A 21231-nucleotide genomic window follows, 5' to 3' on the forward strand; every position below is an offset into this window, starting at 1 on the left:
TTTCTTTTATTCTCCCTCCCACCCACCCTTTTCTTTTATTCTCCCTCCCACCCACCCTTTTCTTTTATTCTCCCTCCCACCCACCCTTTTCTTTTATTCTCCCTCCCACCCACCCTTTTCTTTTATTCTCCCTCCCACCCACCCTTTTCTTTTATTCTCCCTCCCCACCCACCCTTTTCTTTTATTCTCCCTCCCACCCTTTTCTTTTATTCTCCCTCCCTCCCACCCACCCTTTTCTTTTCTTCTCCCACCCTCCCACCCACCTTTTTCTTTTCTCCCTCCCACCCACCCACCCTTTTCTTTTTTTCTCCCTCCCACCCACCCACCCTTTTCTTTTCTTCTACCCTTTTCTTCTACCCTTTTCTTTTCTTCTCCCTCCCACCCACCCACCCATTTCTTTTCTTCTCCCTCCCACCCACCCACCCATTTCTTTTCTTCTCCCTCCCACCCACCCACCCATTTCTTTTCTTCTCCCTCCCACCCACCCACCCATTTCTTTTCTTCTCCCACCCACCCTTTTCTTTTTTTCTAACCCATTCTTTTCTTTTCTTCTCCCTCCCTCCCACCCACCCACCCTTTTCTTTTCTTCTCCCTCCCACCCACCCACCCTTTTCTTTTCCCTCCCACCCACCCACCCTTTTCTTTTCCCTCCCACCCACCCTTTTCTTTTCTTCTCCCTCCCACCCACCCACCCTTTTCTTTTCTTCTCCCTCCCACCCACCCACCCTTTTCTTTTCTTCTCCCTCCCACCCACCCACCCTTTTCTTTTCTTCTCCCTCCCACCCACCCACCCTTTTCTTTTCTTCTCCCTCCCTCCCACCCTTTTCTTTTCTTCTCCCACCCACCCTTTTCTTTTTTTCTAACCCATTCTTTTCTTTTCTTCTCCCTCCCACCCACCCTTTTCTTTTCTTCAACCTCCCTCCCGCCCTTGTTCCCTTTGTCCCTTTATCCACCCTACCTCCCTCATTCCCTTTGGCCCTTACCCTCTCTCCCTTATGCCCTTTATCCTCCTACCCACTCTTTTACCCTGAGGCCCACCCACCCTTTCAGAGATGTACATACAGTGTTATTGTTTGTGTCAACATTTGTTTTGGCCTTCTCACACTCGTGTTTTTTGGGGCCCTTATCGGAATGATGGAGCTATAACCGGATAAGTTAGTTATGAGATGGTTAAGCCTTTTGTGCAGGTGCCATTCTTGCAAATCCTATGTAGTTTGTTGGATTTTTGATACAGTTACTCACAATTTAAAATTACTGATCAAACTATTTTTCTTTTGTTTTGAAGAAATTAGGCTGCAGCCCAGAGCACCCTGTTAATAGCAGGTTTATCTTCCCAACTGTAGTCACAGACGTTAAAGAATGCATCAACTCTCTTCCAAAAGGCAAGGTATGTGAACATTGCTACAACAAAACTAAATGGTGCTGTAATATGGTTATACTCTGAAGCTCTGACTGTGAAAGTCTAAGTAGATTTTCACAATAACACTCTCCTTCTAAGAAAGTATTCACAATATGCAGTGTTGCAGATATTGTTTTTTAACAGGTAGGCTTGAAAAATAGATTGTGTACTTCAATGCCAAGTTGAATCATGAGACATGGTAATAATATTGGACCCAAAATGTATTCCAAACACAGTCAGAATGGCATAAGTGTGAGACAAGATATATGTGACTGGTAAAATCTGTACTATGTATTTCTTCCTCTTCTCCATGGAAGTGGCAATCTTCTCCCTTAAAGATGCCAGCGCTGCTGTCTCGTCACTGAAGAGAGGCTTAGATATACACTGCCCTCGTGGCTGGCTTAGCTTCCCCACACCCACTCAACATTAGTCCCTCATTCAGCCAAAAAATGCGCATGTGCAGTGCCATATCCTGTCAGAGAACCTATAGTGCTTGTTTTTTCATTTGTTTGCTGGGATGATTTTTACGTCTCGCCTGACCATGCGCTGGTCTGGCGATACTATTAGCGAGGGCTCCAGAAAATGCTACCTCTGTGGCCTAGAGCTTTTGAGTGCATGTGCGCAGCGCGCGCTTATGAGCAGAGGCGCCATATGGCTTTCCTCTCGCTCTCCAGAGCACCTCGCTCTGCCTCTGTCTAGCTCGCCCCTCCACAGAGCGGGCCGCGCGTTTTGCTTAATCGCAACCAATGCTTGTTTTGGTGTGGCAGGTAAGCTTGCTTGAATACCGTCGCCATGAGTATGCTGCAGAGTGGTTGCTTTTCATACTCTGCTGGGGCTGTACTTGGTGGAAAGTATGCCGAGTGTTGGACATGCGGCATGTTATGTATGAGAGGACAACATCCCCTACAATCCTGTCCCTACCAGTCATGTGTGTTTGTGATGGAACTACGGCTGGTATTATGGAGAGGGTGGAGGGGGAAGAACTATGAACTGCTGCATTCATTCTTTTAAACTACGTGTTTATTGCATTTCCAAGGACTGCTTCGATAACAAACTCTCCAAACAATCTTGCAAAACTATAAACCAAAAACTTGAAAATCCATACCTCCCTATTTTAGATTCTTCTGGTAAAAACAACACCCTCCCTCTTCCACCCTCTCGGCCCAAACTGGAGCAGATGCAGCTGAGCGCGCACCCTATCAGGATGCCAGACTACACTACTGGTGCGCATCAAGACCTCGGGCCCCTCCCTGCCACATCTCAGCTGCTGCATTTAGCACTGCTTCGTTACCAATTTGTCTTGTTTTAATTGCAGTATTAATCCCAAGGTAATTAATATGGAAATGGGCAGGGTTTTAGCCACAAGCAGGTACGATGACCAATTAAAATGCCAGATTTGTGGCAGCGGGACAGGAGTTGGATTTGTGGGGGAGCTGCGGCTGTTTGTTTAATATAAACTCATTAGCTCCCAGACAGGGTATGAGGGAAAGGGTAGAAGACTGGCAGCGATATCGGTCTACCACTCTTCGCCTGCAGCACAACACCCCCACCCCTTTGGGGGCAGCACGTGCACGCGGGAGTCCAGCGCCTCACTCCCGCCCCCACCTCCCTCCAGCACCCCCACTTTTCTGGACCTCATGCACAAACAGGAATCTTGCATCAACCACCACCTTTGGCAAAACTAAGCAGAAGATACCGACCCCTTCACTCTAAACCCTACTATTCTGGATGGCATCTACAAAATAGGATCTTGCACCCACCGCCAACACGTTATGCAATGCCAAGCATAAGACACTGCCACCTTCACTTTCCACACCCTTTTCTGGACGGCACGCCCAAACAAGGACCTTGTAATCACCTCCTTTGGCAAAACCAAGCACAGGACAGTGCTCCCTGCGACTTATCACATACAGCCCGTGCAGAGGGAACTGGGACTGCCCATGTCGCCCACTTCACGGTCCACAATGGGTGCAATTTTTATGAGTATGGGAGCCATGCTTTCTTTCACTTCGGCTAAAACCGTCTATCGGTTGACCAAAAATATACATACACTAAAAAACTCAGGCACAGTTCTCACACGATAGACTATCTTTGCGGCGCAATCACGTTCCCACACCAAACAAAAACAAACTCTGAAGCTTGTTTTTACACAACCAAACGTGGCTTCTGCGCCTCGGGACTTTGTATGCAATGTCACCTTAGGCGAGTGCCATGCTCTACGTTTCAGGAGAGCGCCCGTAATGGGTCCTCATTTCCAAATGCTGTGGCGTTGGTTGGGTTGAATTATTACAACTAGGAATATGTCGTAACAACCAGAGTTACCGACTTTGGCCCTGGAGTACCAGGTTCGAGTCTCGGCGTCTGCTCCACATAATGTGATTTGATTTTTTTTTCTTTCTTACAAATAATTTTATTTACATGTGCCTACAAAAACATGATTGTTTCCATTGTGTAATAAAACTGGTACTGATATCTTTAGGTCTAACTCGCACTATATAAAACTGAAAAATGTATGACGTCATTAACAAGCTGGCTGACTTTAAAGGGGGAGGTCGGCTGTTTTGCCTTGCATATGCGCAGTCTAAACTTCGCCTTTGGCGTCGCCTAGTGTTTCCTGGGTGTTACAGCTGAAGGGGGGGTCGGAAATGTTGCTAGGGCTAGGAAGCTTGTTTCCTTCCCAGTGTAAGAATTGGCTTGGTAGTTTGGTTTGCCTTGTTCCCATCATGCACTGGGACAGGAACAGACTAATTTGCATATAGCCAGGTTCTGAACTGGGATGGTGCAGTGAGCTAAAAAACGGTGTTGGATCTAGCCCTGATCTCTTGACTGGGTGAGAGTATTCTGCTTAATTCAGAAACTCTGTCCATCACCACCCCTTGTTGTTAAATATTTTGTCCACCCTAAGCGTGGAAGGGTATACTCAGATGTGAGTCCCTTGCTCACTGCACCATCAGGATTCAAGCAAGCCGGGCCGACGACTGCTGAAATGCCAGAAACCGGTCCCCGGAAGCTTGTTTCCTTCCCAGTGTAAGAATTGGCTTGGTAGTTTGGTTTGCCCTGTTCCCATCATGCACTGGGACAGGAACAGACTAATTTGCATATAGCCAGGTTCTGAACTGGGATGGTGCAGTGAGCTTAAAAACGGTGTTGGATCTAGCCCTGATCTCTTGACTGGGTGAGAGTATTCTGCTTAATTCAGAAACTCTGTCCATCACCACCCCTTGTTGTTAGTCATTAACAAGCTGGCTGACTTTAATGGGGGAGGTCGGCTGTTTTGCCTTGCATATGCGCAGTCTAAACTTCGCCTTTGGCGTCGCCTAGTGTTTCCTGTGTGTTACAGCTGTAGGGGGGGTCGGAAATGTTGCTAGGGCTGGCATGTTCTAGGCTTTTGGAGTCATTGATACACAAGGATCTCCTGATTGAAATAAAAGTGACAGGCTGGGCTGACCGTAGGACAGTGCGGAGGCAAGATCGGAACAAAAGGCAAAGCTCAATATGAACACTAATATCAAAGAACATAAGCAATGCCCTGCATCATCTGATACACCAAACTAAACAGTACAAGTATCGCACTCAGCGATTTTTTTTTTTTTTTTTTTTTTTTTTAAAACATGGTATGTGCCTTAAATGTGGTGCATTGAATCAACAATATCAAGAACACACAATGCACAAATGCAGTCTTAAGCACACTGTGCCCCAGGATAATTACATAATGCCAATTTAAATACAGTGCCCGCAATCTAAATCCCGTTACAAAACTGGAGGATCGCTTTGAGCCCTATGTTTTTTTTTAGGGCTCGGCCTACGTCACCACTTCGTCAGAAGTGGGGCGGAGTTCCGATCCGTAATGTAGGAGCTTTCAGCGAAGCGTCCTAAAAATGCCATAGATGCCATTGTGCGCAACCGTTTTCCTGGCGGTAATTGAAGGCAGATGGTGCTGGGAGCGTGTGCACTGCTGTGTTTTTTTTCCCTTCAGCTCTGTGTGCGCGCATGAACAGCCGGCCAGCAATGTAGAGAATCACATGCATCAGATCTGTTTTTTTTAAACAATTGCAATCGCGAAAGTGATCGCTTTCTGTGCTGCTTGTTTTTTGTATGTAATCTTGTTCTTCTACGAACTCGATGGTAGCGGAGTATCCCATCCTCACCCTCTAGGCCACTTCATTAATTTTCCACGAGTCCGCCGTGTCTGGTGGCGAGTGCAGATTGGTAGTGCAGATTGGTAGTGCAGATTGGTAGTGCAGATTGGTAGTGCGGAGTGCAGATTGGTAGTGCGGAGTGCAGATTGGTAGTGCAGAGTGCAGATTGGTAGTGCAGAGTGCAGAGTGGTAGTGCAGAGTGGTAGTGCAGAGTGGTAGTGCAGAGTGGTAGTGCAGAGTGGTAGTGCAGATTGGTAGTGCGGAGTGCAGATTGGTAGTGCGGAGTGCAGATTGGTAGTGCAGAGTGCAGATTGGTAGTGCAGAGTGCAGAGTGGTAGTGCAGAGTGGTAGTGCAGAGTGGTAGTGCAGAGTGGTAGTGCAGAGTGGTAGTGCAGAGTGGTAGTGCAGAGTGGTAGTGCAGAGTGGTAGTGCAGAGTGGTAGTGCAGAGTGGTAGTGCAGAGTGGTAGTGCAGAGTGGTAGTGCAGAGTGGTAGTGCAGAGTGGTAGTGCAGAGTGGTAGTGCAGAGCGGTAGTGCAGAGTGCAGAGCGGTAGTGCAGAGTGCAGAGCGGTAGTGCAGAGTGCAGAGCGGTAGTGCAGAGTGCAGAGCGGTAGTGCAGAGTGCAGAGCGGTAGTGCAGAGTGCAGAGCGGTAGTGCAGAGTGCAGAGCGGTAGTGCAGAGCGCAGAGCGGTAGTGCAGAGCGCAGAGCGGTAGTGCAGAGCGGTAGTGCAGAGTGCAGAGCGGTAGTGCAGAGTGCAGAGCGGTAGTGCAGAGTGCAGAGCGGTAGTGCAGAGTGCAGAGCGGTAGTGCAGAGTGCAGAGCGGTAGTGCAGAGTGCAGAGCGGTAGTGCAGAGTGCAGAGCGGTAGTGCAGAGTGCAGAGCGGTAGTGCAGAGTGCAGAGCGGTAGTGCAGAGTGCAGAGCGGTAGTGCAGAGTGCAGAGCGGTAGTGCAGAGCGCAGAGCGGTAGTGCAGAGCGGTAGTGCAGAGTGCAGAGCGGTAGTGCAGAGTGCAGAGCGGTAGTGCAGAGTGCAGAGCGGTAGTGCAGAGTGCAGAGCGGTAGTGCAGAGCGCAGAGCGGTAGTGCAGAGCGCAGAGCGGTAGTGCAGAGCGCAGAGCGGTGGTGCAGAGCGGTGGTGCAGAGCGGTGGTGCAGAGCGGTGGTGCAGAGCGGTGGTGCAGAGCGGTGGTGCAGAGCGGTGGTGCAGAGTGCAGAGCGGTAGTGCAGAGTGCAGAGCGGTAGTGCAGAGCGCAGAGCGGTAGTGCAGAGCGCAGAGCGGTAGTGCAGAGTGGTAGTGCAGAGTGCAGAGCGGTAGTGCAGAGTGCAGAGCGGTAGTGCAGAGCGGTAGTGCAGAGTGCAGAGCGGTAGTGCAGAGTGCAGAGCGGTAGTGCAGAGTGCAGAGCGGTAGTGCAGAGTGCAGAGCGGTAGTGCAGAGTGCAGAGCGGTAGTGCAGAGTGCAGAGCGGTAGTGCAGAGTGCAGAGCGGTAGTGCAGAGCGCAGAGCGGTAGTGCAGAGTGCAGAGCGGTAGTGCAGAGTGCAGAGCGGTAGTGCAGAGTGCAGAGCGGTAGTGCAGAGTGCAGAGCGGTAGTGCAGAGTGCAGAGCGGTAGTGCAGAGTGCAGAGCGGTAGTGCAGAGCGCAGAGCGGTAGTGCAGAGCGCAGAGCGGTAGTGCAGAGCGCAGAGCGGTGGTGCAGAGCGGTGGTGCAGAGCGGTGGTGCAGAGCGGTGGTGCAGAGCGGTGGTGCAGAGCGGTGGTGCAGAGTGGTGGTGCAGAGCGGTGGTGCAGAGTGGTGGTGCAGAGCGGTGGTGCAGAGTGGTGGTGCAGAGCGGTGGTGCAGAGTGGTGGTGCAGAGTGGTGGTGCAGAGCGGTGGTGCAGAGCGGTGGTGCAGAGCGGTGGTGCAGAGCGGTGGTGCAGAGCGGTGGTGCAGAGCGGTGGTGCAGAGTGGTGGTGCAGAGTGGTGGTGCAGAGTGGTGGTGCAGAGTGGTGGTGCAGAGTGGTGGTGCAGAGTGGTGGTGCAGAGTGGTGGTGCAGAGTGGTGGTGCAGAGTGGTGGTGCAGAGTGGTGGTGCAGAGTGGTGGTGCAGAGTGGTGGTGCAGAGTGGTGGTGCAGAGTGGTGGTGCAGAGTGGTGGTGCAGAGTGGTGGTGCAGAGTGGTGGTGCAGAGTGGTGGTGCAGAGTGGTGGTGCAGAGTGGTGGTGCAGAGTGGTGGTGCAGAGTGCAGATTGAGAGAGCGAGTGGTGCAGAGTGCAGATTGAGAGAGCGAGTGGTAGTGCAGAGTGCAGATTGAGAGAGCGAGTGGTAGTGCAGAGTGCAGATTGAGAGAGCGAGTGGTAGTGCAGAGTGCAGATTGAGAGAGCGAGTGGTAGTGCAGAGTGCAGATTGAGAGAGCGAGTGGTAGTGCAGAGTGCAGATTGAGAGAGCGAGTGGTAGTGCAGAGTGCAGATTGAGAGAGCGAGTGGTAGTGCAGAGTGCAGATTGAGAGAGCGAGTGGTAGTGCAGAGTGCAGATTGAGAGAGCGAGTGGTAGTACAGAGTACAGATTGAGAGAGCGAGTGGTAGTACAGAGTACAGATTGAGAGTGCAGAGTGGTAGTGCAGCGTGCCTAAAACACATTGCCATTTACAATGCCATTATCTCTAACTTAAAACAAACCCGAGCCCTAATGCATTCCTAATGCTTGTTTTAATTGGTCAGTGAATATTTAGCTCCAGGTCTGTCAGTTCGAAATGACGATCACCTCACACTCAATGCTGGTCCACTAACGGTATCTGTGGAATGCAAATGCACTGAACTGCATAAAACATTTTTGAATTGTGACACGAAGAAAGTAGTTTCAGTATAATCCGCATGCAGAACTATGTTGTCAGTGAGGTAATCTTGAAAACAGAAGTTAAAAAAGGGTAAAAAACACGTTTCTTTACCCTTCAGCAGTAAAAGTTGCCAACACATTAAGGGATCTTGACAATGTTGAATGTGTTTTCTTTTTAACTGTTTTGGGTGATTGTACTGTATATTACAAAGAAGCTAGCGAAGGCAACTATAATGTCTCCCAACAGCTGCAGAGCTGCAATTTTGTTTATATTCCTTCTGCAACCCCCTCCCCCCCCTCCCCCACCTCCAGATCAATATCAAAAACAGGAGGAAGCAGCCATAAACTTTATATACATTTTATTTATAATGCGTCTGACTTTGAAACCTGTTCCAAATTCAGGCCTGTAGTAGTGGGTTACACATGCAGTGAGCCCCAGATCAGTGTTTGCTCTTCACCCACTGGTACCTTTATTCCAAGCCCTTTGCAAGCCAATGTCTCCCATCACCCTGACTGTGTGCTTGAAGTGAGGCAGCAAGAGGCAAGGACATCCAGTAAACAAAAATACTTATTAAAAGGCATTTGCAATGCAATAGGTCTCGCATTTGTGAGAGTTTGGGCTATTGGCATTGTACATGATAATGCCTTTTATTTATGTGTTGGTTTTTTAAAAGAGATAAATAAAAGGCATTGTCATTTGCAATGCCAATTGCTTAAACTCTCGCAAATGTGAGACCTATTGCATTGCAAGCATTGGCATAGCCAATAGGTCTCGCCTTTGGGACCTTTTAAGTGTTTAGCCATGCAACAGTTGATGTTGTCGCAGCAAGAATATTGTGCTGCATAACTACATACTTATAAGGTCCCAAAAGCGAGACCTATTGGCTATGCCAATGCTTGTTGCCTTACTTGCTGGGGTCACTACAGAGCTGACTTAGTAGCTTATCTCGGTCTTCAGCTTTCTTGTACTTGTTCAAAGAATGTTGATTTTTCTATCTTTCAGATTCCCGTAGACACTGTCTGCTATACCTTGGTATCTCTCACTTCATTCCAAAAAAACAGCCTGTGCTTCCTTTTCGGTGCAGTTTCAGAATTCCCAGAAGGGGTGTTTCGGGACTTAGGTTTCTGACTAAAATAGAAGGTAGTCCTTGTCCTCAAATTTCCAACTCCTTATTGCTTTTCTTCCTAATAGGATAACATTAAGTGACAGGGTACATAAGCCCTGGAGTATACTGGTCTCTTGACAGTTTCAGCAGGGGAACCTTACAGGAACTGTCTATTTTACTTGTGTGGTTAATAAAAAGTATTACAAAGATTCCCTAAATCCACCTAATAAAAATACAATAATGCAATTTCAAATAGATCTGTGTGAGAGGGATGGGCGGAAAAAGAAACTAGGAGATCTTATGTGTGAATCTATTTTGGCGTATTTATTCAAAGATCTGTATATGAAACAAAGTTGTAATAGAATGAGGTCTTCTGGTGGATGATCTTCCCAGTTGGAAACCGGATTCCCTTGGGCGTCGTCTTCTTCTCCTCCCCAGGTATGTCGGTGGTGGTGGTTCCCCGGGTAGCGTGGAGAGAGAAGAGACACAGGTGGTAAATATGGTTGTCCTGCTTTAGAAAATTGTACCGTCACCAAGAAAACCCCAAAGTGCTCAGGGGACGAGGGGTAAGGAATAATACAGTGCAACTAAATAGATAGGCAGATTAAGTCCACAGGCTTGTCCTTGCTTCAGGTAACAAGCCCCAAAGATAGGATAAAAGAAGAATAGGATCAGCACAGGAAAACAAAAGAAATAGGATCGGCACACAGGCTACTCCAATGCCCACTAATCAAATACGGTTTGGTTGGCTAAGATTGTCGCCCTCTGGTACTTATACACAAGAGTGCAGACCTTACGACATGCCAGCGGCCCTATACATGCCGGCTCCCCGCTCCCTTGCAATACCCGGCGTCCCGCTCCTCCGCCCGAGATTTTAACAACAACAACAAAAATAAACGGAAGAATAGAAAACCCGCGCCCAACACATGCCCAGAATTACTGACTCCCTCCCTCCACCCCTTGCCCGATTCACGCACCGTGTTAGCCATAACTCCAGAGTTACGGCGGCACTTGGGCGTCCTCCGGGGGTATCTACCACTACTCGGTCCAGGTCTCATCCTCTCAGACGGCAGCCTCGTCCGTTCCTGGAGTCTCGGTGTCCACAGGCGGGTTCTCGGTGTCAGCAAGCGTGTCCTCGATGTTGCCGGTCTTCCTCGTGGTTTTCGCGTCCTCTCCGCTCCGCCTTGCGTCTTCCGGGTTCTCTCCGCTCCGCCCTCCTAATGGTCCCGCTCGCCTCCCATTGGTTGTGGCTCTCCTGTAGGGAAGAGGTCTCTGATTTAGTTAACCCTCCATTGTCCGGGCCAGGCAGTTCCGTGAAAAGACTCTGTTGGGGGCTAATTACAGGGGTAAAGGCAGGCTCCTCCTCACAATCTGTCAGTAGGCAAGTGACAGGGCGTTCTACCTCTTCCATATAATTTATTGAATGTGCTTTAAAAGCTCCGCAAAAAGACTAACAGCTGACAACACATTATACCACTTCCTCATAATTCATTAAATACCCATTGAAACGATACACAAAGGTGCCAATGAGTCACAAAGCTAAATTAAAACTTGTTTTATCTGTTGGGTATATGCACGAGATTACATGCTATCTGTTTTACAGCTGATAGGTACTTCTCTTATTCTTTCAGTACATCTGTCTAAGACTAAAGCTGATCTCAACCCAGTTAAAACATGCATGTCCGCACACGTACCTCATTAAAAGGGTATAAAATCTCCCAAAGTGCATTAAGTATTGAAGTTGATACTTGCTACATCTCTGATCACAGCCAAATTTCAAGCTACTGCAATTTGGTACAACACTTATTTTTTAAGAATAAAGCTGTTGTCAGTCCAATTAAAACATGAATGTCCGGGTAATTGCCTCAATAAAAGGGTATAAAAATCCCCCGAAGTGCATAAAGTAAATAAAGTGCTGTTGAAGTTCTACATCTCCGATCACAGCCTCATTTCGAGTTACAACCATTAAGTCCAACTCTTACTTTTTAAGAGTAAAGCTGATCTCAATCCAACTAAAACCTGCGCGTCCAAACACGAGCCTGGGCAAAAGGATGTTAAGTCCCCCAAAGTGCGTGGAATGAACAAAGTGCTATCAAAGTTATTGCATCAGTCACATTTCAAAATACTGCCACATGGTACAGCTCTTGCTTTCACAGTTCATAGGTCCACGTCTAAAACTGTTCACAATCTGTTTAAAACATACTTAACCAGGCACAGCCTCGTAAAAGAAATATTGGATCTAAAGAGTGTTTGTTTGACGTGATTAATCACCATGCGCTATGTTCAGTATGTTAAATGTCCGCATATATTTCACAGATCTCCCTGCCGAAGTGTAATACTCTGCAGAGGGACAAGCGATTACAGGAGCGTAGGCCCCAGTGCCTGAAAATGCTGTTTAGGTCGAGCGTAGCGAAGGACCTATTGTCGGCGTGTTCGGAGGAATCTGAGACAGCGTTTCGGCACGCGCCTCTGCTGTCTCAGATTCCTCCTCGAGGGCGCGCACGGCGCCGTGCACATCCCCTGCCTGCCATTCACATGCTCTCTCAATCACACACAGGCAAAGTCACGCATGCGCACACACATTCCCACGCGCACACACTCACCACCCTTCCACCCCAGGCATACACGCACACAGGCAGGCAGGCACGCACGCACACAAACACACACACACACACACACACACACACACACACACGCACCCCTCTCCCCCACCTCTCACGGGCTCACGCGCATACACACACACGTACATTGCCCCACTCCCCACTCACCGCATCGGCGCCGCCACTGCTGCAGCCATCGCAGGGCTCTCCCTTGGGCATGGGAGCCCCGCGTCAGTACTGCTTCTCTGCCAATCACTCCGTGGGCGCAGGCTTCCCATGGAAAACGGAAGTCCCGCCCCACGAGAGTCGTAACGCACCCTAACTTCCGGCTGCACATCCCGACATCACTAGTACGCTGCATACACTTTTCTGAGCAGAATGGGAGCGGATACTACACAGAACAAAGGAAGCGTTAACGGTTTACTAGTGCCTGTGCGTAGCTCGCAGCATGACTCAGGACGTGACTCACACTGTTGCTGTCCTAGCCCGAGAGAAGCAGCAGCAGGGGGCGGGCGTCCACCAGAACCAGGAGGTCACACAGGGTAAGTGCCTACCGATGCCAAGCACTAGATAATGTCCTCATGTGCCTACCGATGCCAAGTGCTGTCTCTAGATAGAGTTCCCGTATGCCCACAGATGCACTGTCTCTGGATTGTGTTCCCTTGTGCCCACCGCTGCCAGCCTCTAGATAGTATTCCTTTGTGCCTACTAATGCAAAGCACTAGCGTTACCTTGTTGGATCTGTTGTGGATTTATGTGTATATGCCGATGCGTACGCCAAGACGTTAATACTTTACAGTTGGACCAGTTTCATTGATCTACCTACCTATTCTGTCGCCTGTGGGGGATGGGGGTGTAGTTAGAAGAAACCCATCCTCCTGTCACGGACTGAGGGCGAGTATCTCGAGCCTGCGTTCTCTTGGCCTTTAGATGCTACTCAAGCGTTGGAATAGACGCAATCACAGCGCTTTCACTATCAGCACAGAATGTGTTTCCCTGGCCAATGCCAGGGCAGCGTGATAATAATAGGAACGTGACATATCGAGGCGTAGAACCAGGGAACACGGTGTGTACAGACTGTTGTGCGGCTGCGTACCATATTCACCGGCGCACTTGCACCCCAAAGACCCTACTGTGTCCACCTTTCCGGCCCCCCAAACGGTGCCTATACTGCCCTAACTCAAGCTGCTCGAATGAGACTAGTGAATATGCAGAGTGGATGGTGTTTATTTACATCGGGTGTTACCTTAACCTCCAGGGATGATATCCGCGACCCTTCGGAGCACGCTGCATTGTGTGAAACTCAAGCACCAGTGCCCGCAAAGGTGGCAGTAAACTGTAACTTGGATTCTAATGGGGTGTATTCGAACGGGCGGTTGTGGGCATTTTAGCAAAGGAATCCACATCGTGGAACTTTATGTACAGCCGGGTGATACGTCTCCAGATGAGCTCTGTCGGGTGTGCTCCCTGCTCGATGCATTTGATGCCACAGGCAGCTCGGGGCACCCTCAGCTCAGCCTCGCTCTTACGGGCTCTGCACTTGCTGCGCACAACAGTCTCACCCTGGAGCCGAGGGGCCTGAGGCACCGAGTGCCCGCTCATCCCGTCTCTCCCTGGCCCTGGGGGCACAGAGTGCCTGCACCATGCCACTGGCCGGGACCCACGGAGCAGGGAAGCAGTGCACCTTCCTGGACCCACGCCGGCGGTGGGTTTCCGGCCCTGGGCCAGCCCCGTGTGGCGCAGCTCGCATTAGCTGCCTGGGAGGAGGAAGACAAGTTTGTTTTCCTTCTGCAGGAGCCGGCGTGAGAGCAGCGCCTCAGCCAGTGCTCGCAGTTGGCCAGAAGTGTGCAGGGGTAGGGGCAGGATCGCGTGCCTGCTTTCAGCTGGAGTTAGTTGGTAAACAGAGGCGTACCCAGAGGAGGCTAGCTTTTCATATCCCAGAAGATAACGCCCACTTGATGTCCATGATGTTGAAGATGGCACAGCCCCATCTCATGTGAAGTACAGCGCTCCGTTGCTTTGTAGCTAGGATCACGCTGTTCAACTATCAGCGCATACACACGGCACACAGCCAAGCTCTCAAATGTGTGCTTGTTGCCTACGACACACGGAAGAGCAACTTACCTCCATATGTGAATAAGACTTGAAATGAGTGGTATCGAAGAAGCCTTTGCAACTGAAAGAAATACTTTTTTTCAGCACCAGGGGAATCCAGGAGTCATTAGGAATCTGAGGTAAACAGTTGAGCATGGAACAATGGTCCATGGTTAGGAAATATAATATTTTCATAAAGTAAAATGATTTTTAATCAAACAAGATAAAACCCAAACATCATATTGAGGGCCCGTGCAAAAACACTGCGTTCTGTGCTCTCTGATATTTGATACACATGTGTGTGGTCAAGACCAACACAGCCCGTGAGTTCAAATCACCAGTTTACAAGGGGTTGGCGTTTCGATTCCCTTCAATTTATGGGGTCGTTATCAGGACTGCAGCTATTCATTTGAGCCCAAGAGAGAATTTATGTAGAAGTTGAAAATGTTGTATTTCCTAACTAGGGTCCATTGTTTCTTGCTCAACTAAGAGAACAAGCATTTGCAATGCAACGGTCTCGCATTTGCGAGAGTTGGAGCTATTGGCATTGTAAATGACAATGCCTTTTATTCATTTGTTTAGAAAACCTGCAAGCGCGCATAAACACGCACTTTGTATGTATAGTCCTTGCTTACGAGAAGCAAGGCTTGCATTTAAGGAGACTGGCAGCCTTGCTTCTCATAAGCAAGGACTATAAGTACAAAATGCTTGTTTAGGCACAGCTTGCAAGTTTTTAAACGCATAAATCAAAGGCATTGTCATTTACAATGCCAATAGCTCAAACTCTCGCAAATGCGAGAGCTAATGCATTGCAAATGCTTGTTTTTAAAGAGCCCACCTTTCTTTCAACAGAACAGATGCAGACAATGTGCACAATTGTTTCGCTGGAAGATTGACAGAGCCTGCACAGTGCTTGACATTTTTCCTTCTTTTCCGGGTATGCAGTCCAAAGTTGTCAGCCCTTCTCGCCTGCATTGGATGCTATTTTCTTTAACGTGCTTTGACAGGCAAACATTTATGGTTGGCTGCAGCCCCAGTTTGGCTTAGTTGCTTAAGACCTACCTGGCGTGTGAGCGCGGGCGAGTGTTTGTTTATCGGCTAGCCATGATATCTGGTGCGCCACTTAGGTTACTATCCTTTTAAAACTAGCACCCACAGTGCGACTACCTGTAGATTCTGTATAGATTGATGCAGATAGATCCGGGCTGCAGAATGGCTATCCCTATCTGGTTTAATTATCTCTAGCCAAAGTTGATTTTCCAATGTGTCAGACCCTGCGGTGCGTAGCTTAAACATGTTTTCAAAAAGGCAGCTTGTCTTTCCAAAATTTTATTAAAAAGGCCGAATTCTAGCTTGTTTTGGAATGTAAAAAAACCTTTATAGGTGCTCACTACCAGTTTATCCAGCAGGTGGGAACCGCTTCCATACATGACCTCTGATCTATAAGCTATAGTGGTCAGATCACCTTCATTAAGGGGTCGAGGGAGGGTCCGTAAAGATTTCTGGGGAGCTTTAGTAATGCATTTAGTAGGGTGGCTGCTTTTGACTTTATGGCGTCCTTATGAAGTTGGAAGGTTCTACGGTTGTCCATGATCTCTCCCAGGTACCTATAATCGACTGAGAGGTTTAGAAAGGGACCATTCCGGCTACACCAACCTGGTTTCAGTCCTTTCTGCCCATAATCATTATCCTTGTTTTCTACGTTTTGCTTTGTGTGTGTGTGTGTGTATACAATGTCGAGAAGCCGATGCAGCCCCACTCTGGTCCTGGATGTTAAAAGGGCATTGTCGCCATAAAGGAGGCAGCAGATTGGTTTGGCTCCCAGTTTTGGGGCGTGTGCATTCACTTCACCAAGGCCTGCCAGAGATCCACCAGATATAAGTTGAAAAGAAAAGGAGCATGGACACAGCCTTGTTTAACCCTGTTGATGTCTATATTTTCATTGTCGGAGATGTGCCATCCCTCAGTTTTACTTGAAGCCCGGTGTTTTGAGTACAAGGTGACGACGATGCTTTTTAGTAAGTGGGGCGGAATACTGTGTCTGAGAGCCCAAATTTCATTCTTGTATCACCTCAGATCGACTTCAATTATTTGCCCAAAACCCATCTTATTTGGGTTGCTTTTAAAGGTTCTAAGCTGTTTGATAGGACTTTACGTGTAGCGGGAGCCTACAGCAGAGTCTTCTGTTTCGTGTAAGATCATATGCTGTCTGTGAATAGGAAGGAAACTCCTCAATCAGGTTCTTGGCTACCAATTCCCAAGCCTTACTCTGCTTCGGATCATTTATATCCAGGTTTTCTATGGTCTGTCTGCAGTGTTCCTCAAAGTTCTTTGCTGTGGCGCCTTTCCAGCTTAGTCTCTTTTGGCTAGTATTTGGCAATGCTGAGCCAGAGTCTAGGCTTTTTGCTTGAAGTGGGCTTTTGTTGCATGATTTGTGGATTATGATCAATGCTCCCTCTATTTTTTTTCCTCTGTGTGCGGCAGTGTAAGGTCTCTGTGCGCTGCAGCCAAGGTTATGTGCGCCAGGAACCAGACGGTGTGTGTGGGTGCAGCGTCTAAAAAAAGGGGGGTTAGCAACATTAAAGTGAAAGTGCCTATGGGGCGCTCTTACACAAAGTGTAATAAAAAGAAAGAAAGAAAGCTTTTGTAGCGAAATGATCTGAGTGAATGCCTAAAGAAGATGTGAGGAAAGTGGTTTAATATATGGTGTGGTTGTGCATCCTCACAGTGTAATAAAATCACAATTAAGTATCAGGTCCGTATGAAAAACCTTAGCTCTGTTCTGGGTAGCTGTGTTTCTGAGCCACAGCAGTCAGGCTCTGAGCCACAGCAGTCAGGATTTAACAAATGAACAAGTGATAAGCATTTAGCAGTACCAAAACAGTTGAATATAAAGAAAAACACAGACTCCAATTTATGAAAATAGAGTGTATTTTTGTCTTTAAAAAAAACTTCAATGACAAAAATCCTCATAAGTGTATCAGTGATATGAATTTTCAAAGAAACAATAAATCACAGATTTTCACTTAGAACAATAAATCACTGCAATTTACTGCGGATTTCGATTTAGAGTTAGCCATCACAAGTTACTTGACAACGGCTGTTGTGGCAACCAGCTCCGAACTGAGCCAGTCACAGGGAACTATAAGGTACAGAGTAACAGTTACCTTGCAGTTAAAGCAGTCTCCACTCTAGTTCCACAGTCTACAGGTGCAGCGCCATAGGAATCAAAGGAGTAGTAGTGATGCAAGGGATAAAGGATGCTGAGCCGGTGTCTGGGGACCTTCCTGTGGCTACCCCTCAATCCATGAACATAGTGGGGCAACTTTGGTCTCAGAGGCCATTGTCCCTTGAAGTTCATGTGAAGTGCAGCCAAAAAACAGATACAACTGGGCCTCCACTACCGCGAAACCCGTTGTTTCTTTTAAATGTCAGTAACTCCCTTATCAAGCCACAAACCTGTACTCCAACGACTCTACTGGGTCCAGCAGATTCGGGTGAAACTTTTGAGGGCCTGAACTTGATCTTTTAGACTGCACTTGGCAGTCAGTGACCATTATGTGTTCTTAGCTACCAACTCACCATAGCAGGCTTCTTCAGCTTTTGTGGCCCTGGAGATGTTTTACTAGCCAATGGGCTAATAGTTCTCCTCTCGCCTAGGGACGACATCCAACGAAGAGTGGCATCTGGCTAGCCCAAAACATGCCATTCTACCCATTCCCAAAAAGGCAGAACCTTCCCTTGATGTGTGAGGCTCCCTAGTCCATCCCTAAGGTGTGTCCACCTGGGGGCTATTTACCCATGGAAAAAAGGTTTGGCAACAGCTTCTCTCTTTGTCCGAAATGCCAGCCTATCTGCTAAATCAAAAAAGCAGCACCCCTCGAGTGTGACTACCATTTGCCCTTCAAAAATGGCTTTTCCTTTGAAGCTCACCTTTTTGGCTCACACCCTGTTTGGCCTTCCAGCTAGAAGGACATCACACCTCCTGCCTTGACAGATTCTTTGTTTTCCTTCCTGAGTATGGTTCTCACTTGTCCCTAAGAGGGCAGAAGGCTGTCAAGAGAACAAAAGCTTGCGTGCAACCACAAACAGTCACAGGAAATGTTGGGCAAAAGAGTGGCAACTTTCTAAAGTTGCCATGTGTGCAAATGTTACATAAAAATCGACTAGTTATGCACTACCATCTTTGAATAAAAGGCTACCCATATGTTCAACATAATGGAAGTATGCGTGGGTTTGCACAGTTGTTTAAGTGAGGCGTGTTTTGGAGTCATGCAGGGTCGTGGAAGGTAGGAATCTCCAAACATGTTGCAGTTACTTTATGCAGAAACAATACAAAATGCTAAGATAAAGGTATGATTGGACTTGAATGAACTACGAAAAGGACAAGGCAGAATGCAACGTCTTTTGTGTTTTCTTTAAGAGTATCAGCAGGTTTCCATCAGTTGGCGTTCAATTGGCAACACAGAACCACTTTATTTTTTTCCCGTTTTCTAAAGCACAAGCATGGTCACAGGTTTAGAGCACTTTACAAGAAGTCTGGTTGTAACAGTTGAAAAGAACAACCATTTAAGAAAAACAGTGACTAGAGTTAAAACATATAAGGTATTTGCCCAAGCATCTATCTAGTGGGAAGGCATTCATTGTCAAAATTGTATTTCGAAGAGGTTGATCTTGAGAAATTGGACTGCTGGGCACATTACGTTCGAGTGACTTTATAGTCACAATATTATATACTGCACACCGTGTTGTAAAAAAAATGAGTTATACCAGGCACTTACAATACAGCTAATGGAAAAGATGCATAAAACAGTGTTTCCCAAACACACCGCACGTATAAATGGTCATCATCCTTTTTAAACATACCTAACCAAAGACTTACGTATCCGTCTTGGAAAGAGGGTTACTTCTAAAACACTCTCTACGCAATGTTTATATTTAGCATCTATTAGTATATTTTCACGTTACATGCAATCTCACTTTAAGTGGCACAACAAATAACGTTAAACAAATAAACAGTTTAGTTGTAGTATGCCATCGAGGATTTCTAATGACATGGTAATTCACATGTCTGCTGGCCTGGACAGCTGCCAGATATTACCAGTGGACATTGATCACATTTCACAAATAACAAAACCCTCGGAACCATGTAAATGGCGTTAACTGGTTTAAACGCCGAATTCAAAGAATATAACTTTATTGTTAACTGGGTGTGGTGAAATCGCTCCCGTGAAATAAGGGCGATGAAAACGTTGAGTTAATTAATACAGGAAAATGCGAAATATTAATGTATTAAATGGTGAATAGAAAAATATATCAACAAAGGGCGGTAAAGAGGGAACAATAAGCCTAGATAATAAAAAAGGAAAACAAAAACATGCGTGCGCATCGTGGATAGGCTGTACTATGCATTTTGAAATACTAAAACTGTGCACTGCAAAGGATTAAAGGAGCGATACATTGTACATTCACGAAAAGAGAGACTGTGTGATGTTAAGTGTAGCACTGGAGATTCTGGTGTTAGCAGCAGGCTTGGTGCAGAGGCCACTTCCACCCGGCTGACTGGTTTTGACAGCAGAGGAGGCACCGGCTCTTCTGGGTACAGGAGTCGGGCATCATAGCCAGGGGCAGAGACAGGGCTGGGCCTGGGTGGGCACGACTGGTCTTAAGAGACTGTTTTTAGGAGTGCCCGCAATGCAAGGGGTTGCCTCGGGGGTCGGGGCGAAAGTGACAGCCTATAAAGGGCCTGCGGTACACCAGGCCATTGACAGCACTGGGCGGCGCTGCGCTCTCACCGGGGCGGAGTGGGGTCGCTGTTGCTGTGTGTCTCTGCTTCCTTGGCGGTATCTGGGCTACCGCTGTCGTCGCCCCAGGTGTCCCTGCCGCTCCGCCCTGCAGTCTTGGTCTCTGGTCTACTCTGTGTTGTGTCCATGCTACTAGGGCACACACACAGACAGTTTTTCAGCTGCCAGCCGCACCCAAGTTCTTCACAGGTCTTTAAAAGACCATTGACGTGTTAACGAGGCTTTGTCTCACCCCTTCTTAGAGCCCTTGTATCTCCACTCTGCATATTGCTATAGTCAGAGTGGAGATGCAGGTGCTCTAAGAAGGAGTGAGACTAAGCCTCTTTAACACGTTAATGGTCTTTTAACCCCCTGTGTGCTGTTGACGAGCTCAGCTCATCATGAGGGACTCTTGAGCTGCCCTCATGACGAGCTGAGCTCGTCACAGCCGTTGGAACGTTTGCACGCGGGGATAATTTCCCCGCTGTGCTGAATGTTCTAAAAACGGGTGTGGTGTGACGAGCTCAGCTCGTCACGAGGGCAGCTCCGCTGTGCCTCATGACGAGCCGAGCTCGTCAACAGCACAGCGGCGCCGCACGTGGCCCCCCGCACTGGGGGGGAAACACCCCGCAGCCAAGGGGTTAAAGACCTGTGAAGTACTCTGGTGCGGTTGGCAGATGAAAAACTGTCTGTGTGTGTGCCCGGGAAGCTATCTCAGCCCGGGCTGACACACACAAAGGGGGAGGGGGTAGTGGTGGGAGCGGGGGGGAGTGGGGCGAGAGTGGGGAGAGACGTAGCCATTAAGCCCTAGAGGCCTTGCGCGCATGGACTGCCAGAGGCGACCCTGTGCTTTTAGTGAGTCAGACCCCGCTGCAAGCTGCTCGAGGAATCGTCTATGTGCGCGCTTCACATAGGTCAATGCGCGCTCGGGGTGAAAGAGGTGGGCGTGGGGCGCGCGCGCACGCGCGCAGGTTCGAGGGAACACTGATTATGATCGCTTTCTGAGCGACAGCAATCTTAAAAGTCTCTAAATAGTCAAAGAAGGAAAGGCTCATAGGGGTGTAATCTATAATTGAGCATGATTTCAGGGTAGTGTGAGTCTGCTCTGGAGGATGATACTCTCTTGTGCTTCCATTCAATGTTCTTAGACTGGCTTGCAAGCGTACTCCCAAAATCATCTCTTCAATGTGGTTATGTCTTTTAATCGATGGTATCACTTGACAGGGGATATACCAAAATTATCTGTGGAGCAATATGGTCCCCTTCATAGCGCTTAGTGACTAGATTTGAGGTGAAATCGCCGGTCAC

At 48.1% G+C, this 21231-nt stretch overlaps 1 protein-coding gene across 1 annotated transcript in view; it reads left to right on the forward strand.

The window, feature by feature from the left end:
• The window catches only part of EXO1 (exonuclease 1), a 237624-nt gene that overhangs the window by 166294 nt on the left and 50099 nt on the right, over window positions 1-21231 (forward strand). Inside the window, exon 12 of the mRNA XM_086927581.1 lies at window positions 1286-1387. Within this exon, the coding sequence (XP_086783707.1) occupies window positions 1286-1387 (102 nt within the window). The remainder of the gene's footprint in view (window positions 1-1285; window positions 1388-21231) is intronic.

This window comes from Lissotriton vulgaris, chromosome 6 (genome assembly GCF_964263255.1).
Source record: "Lissotriton vulgaris chromosome 6, aLisVul1.2, whole genome shotgun sequence".
NCBI classification, from domain to species: Eukaryota; Metazoa; Chordata; class Amphibia; order Caudata; family Salamandridae; genus Lissotriton; species Lissotriton vulgaris.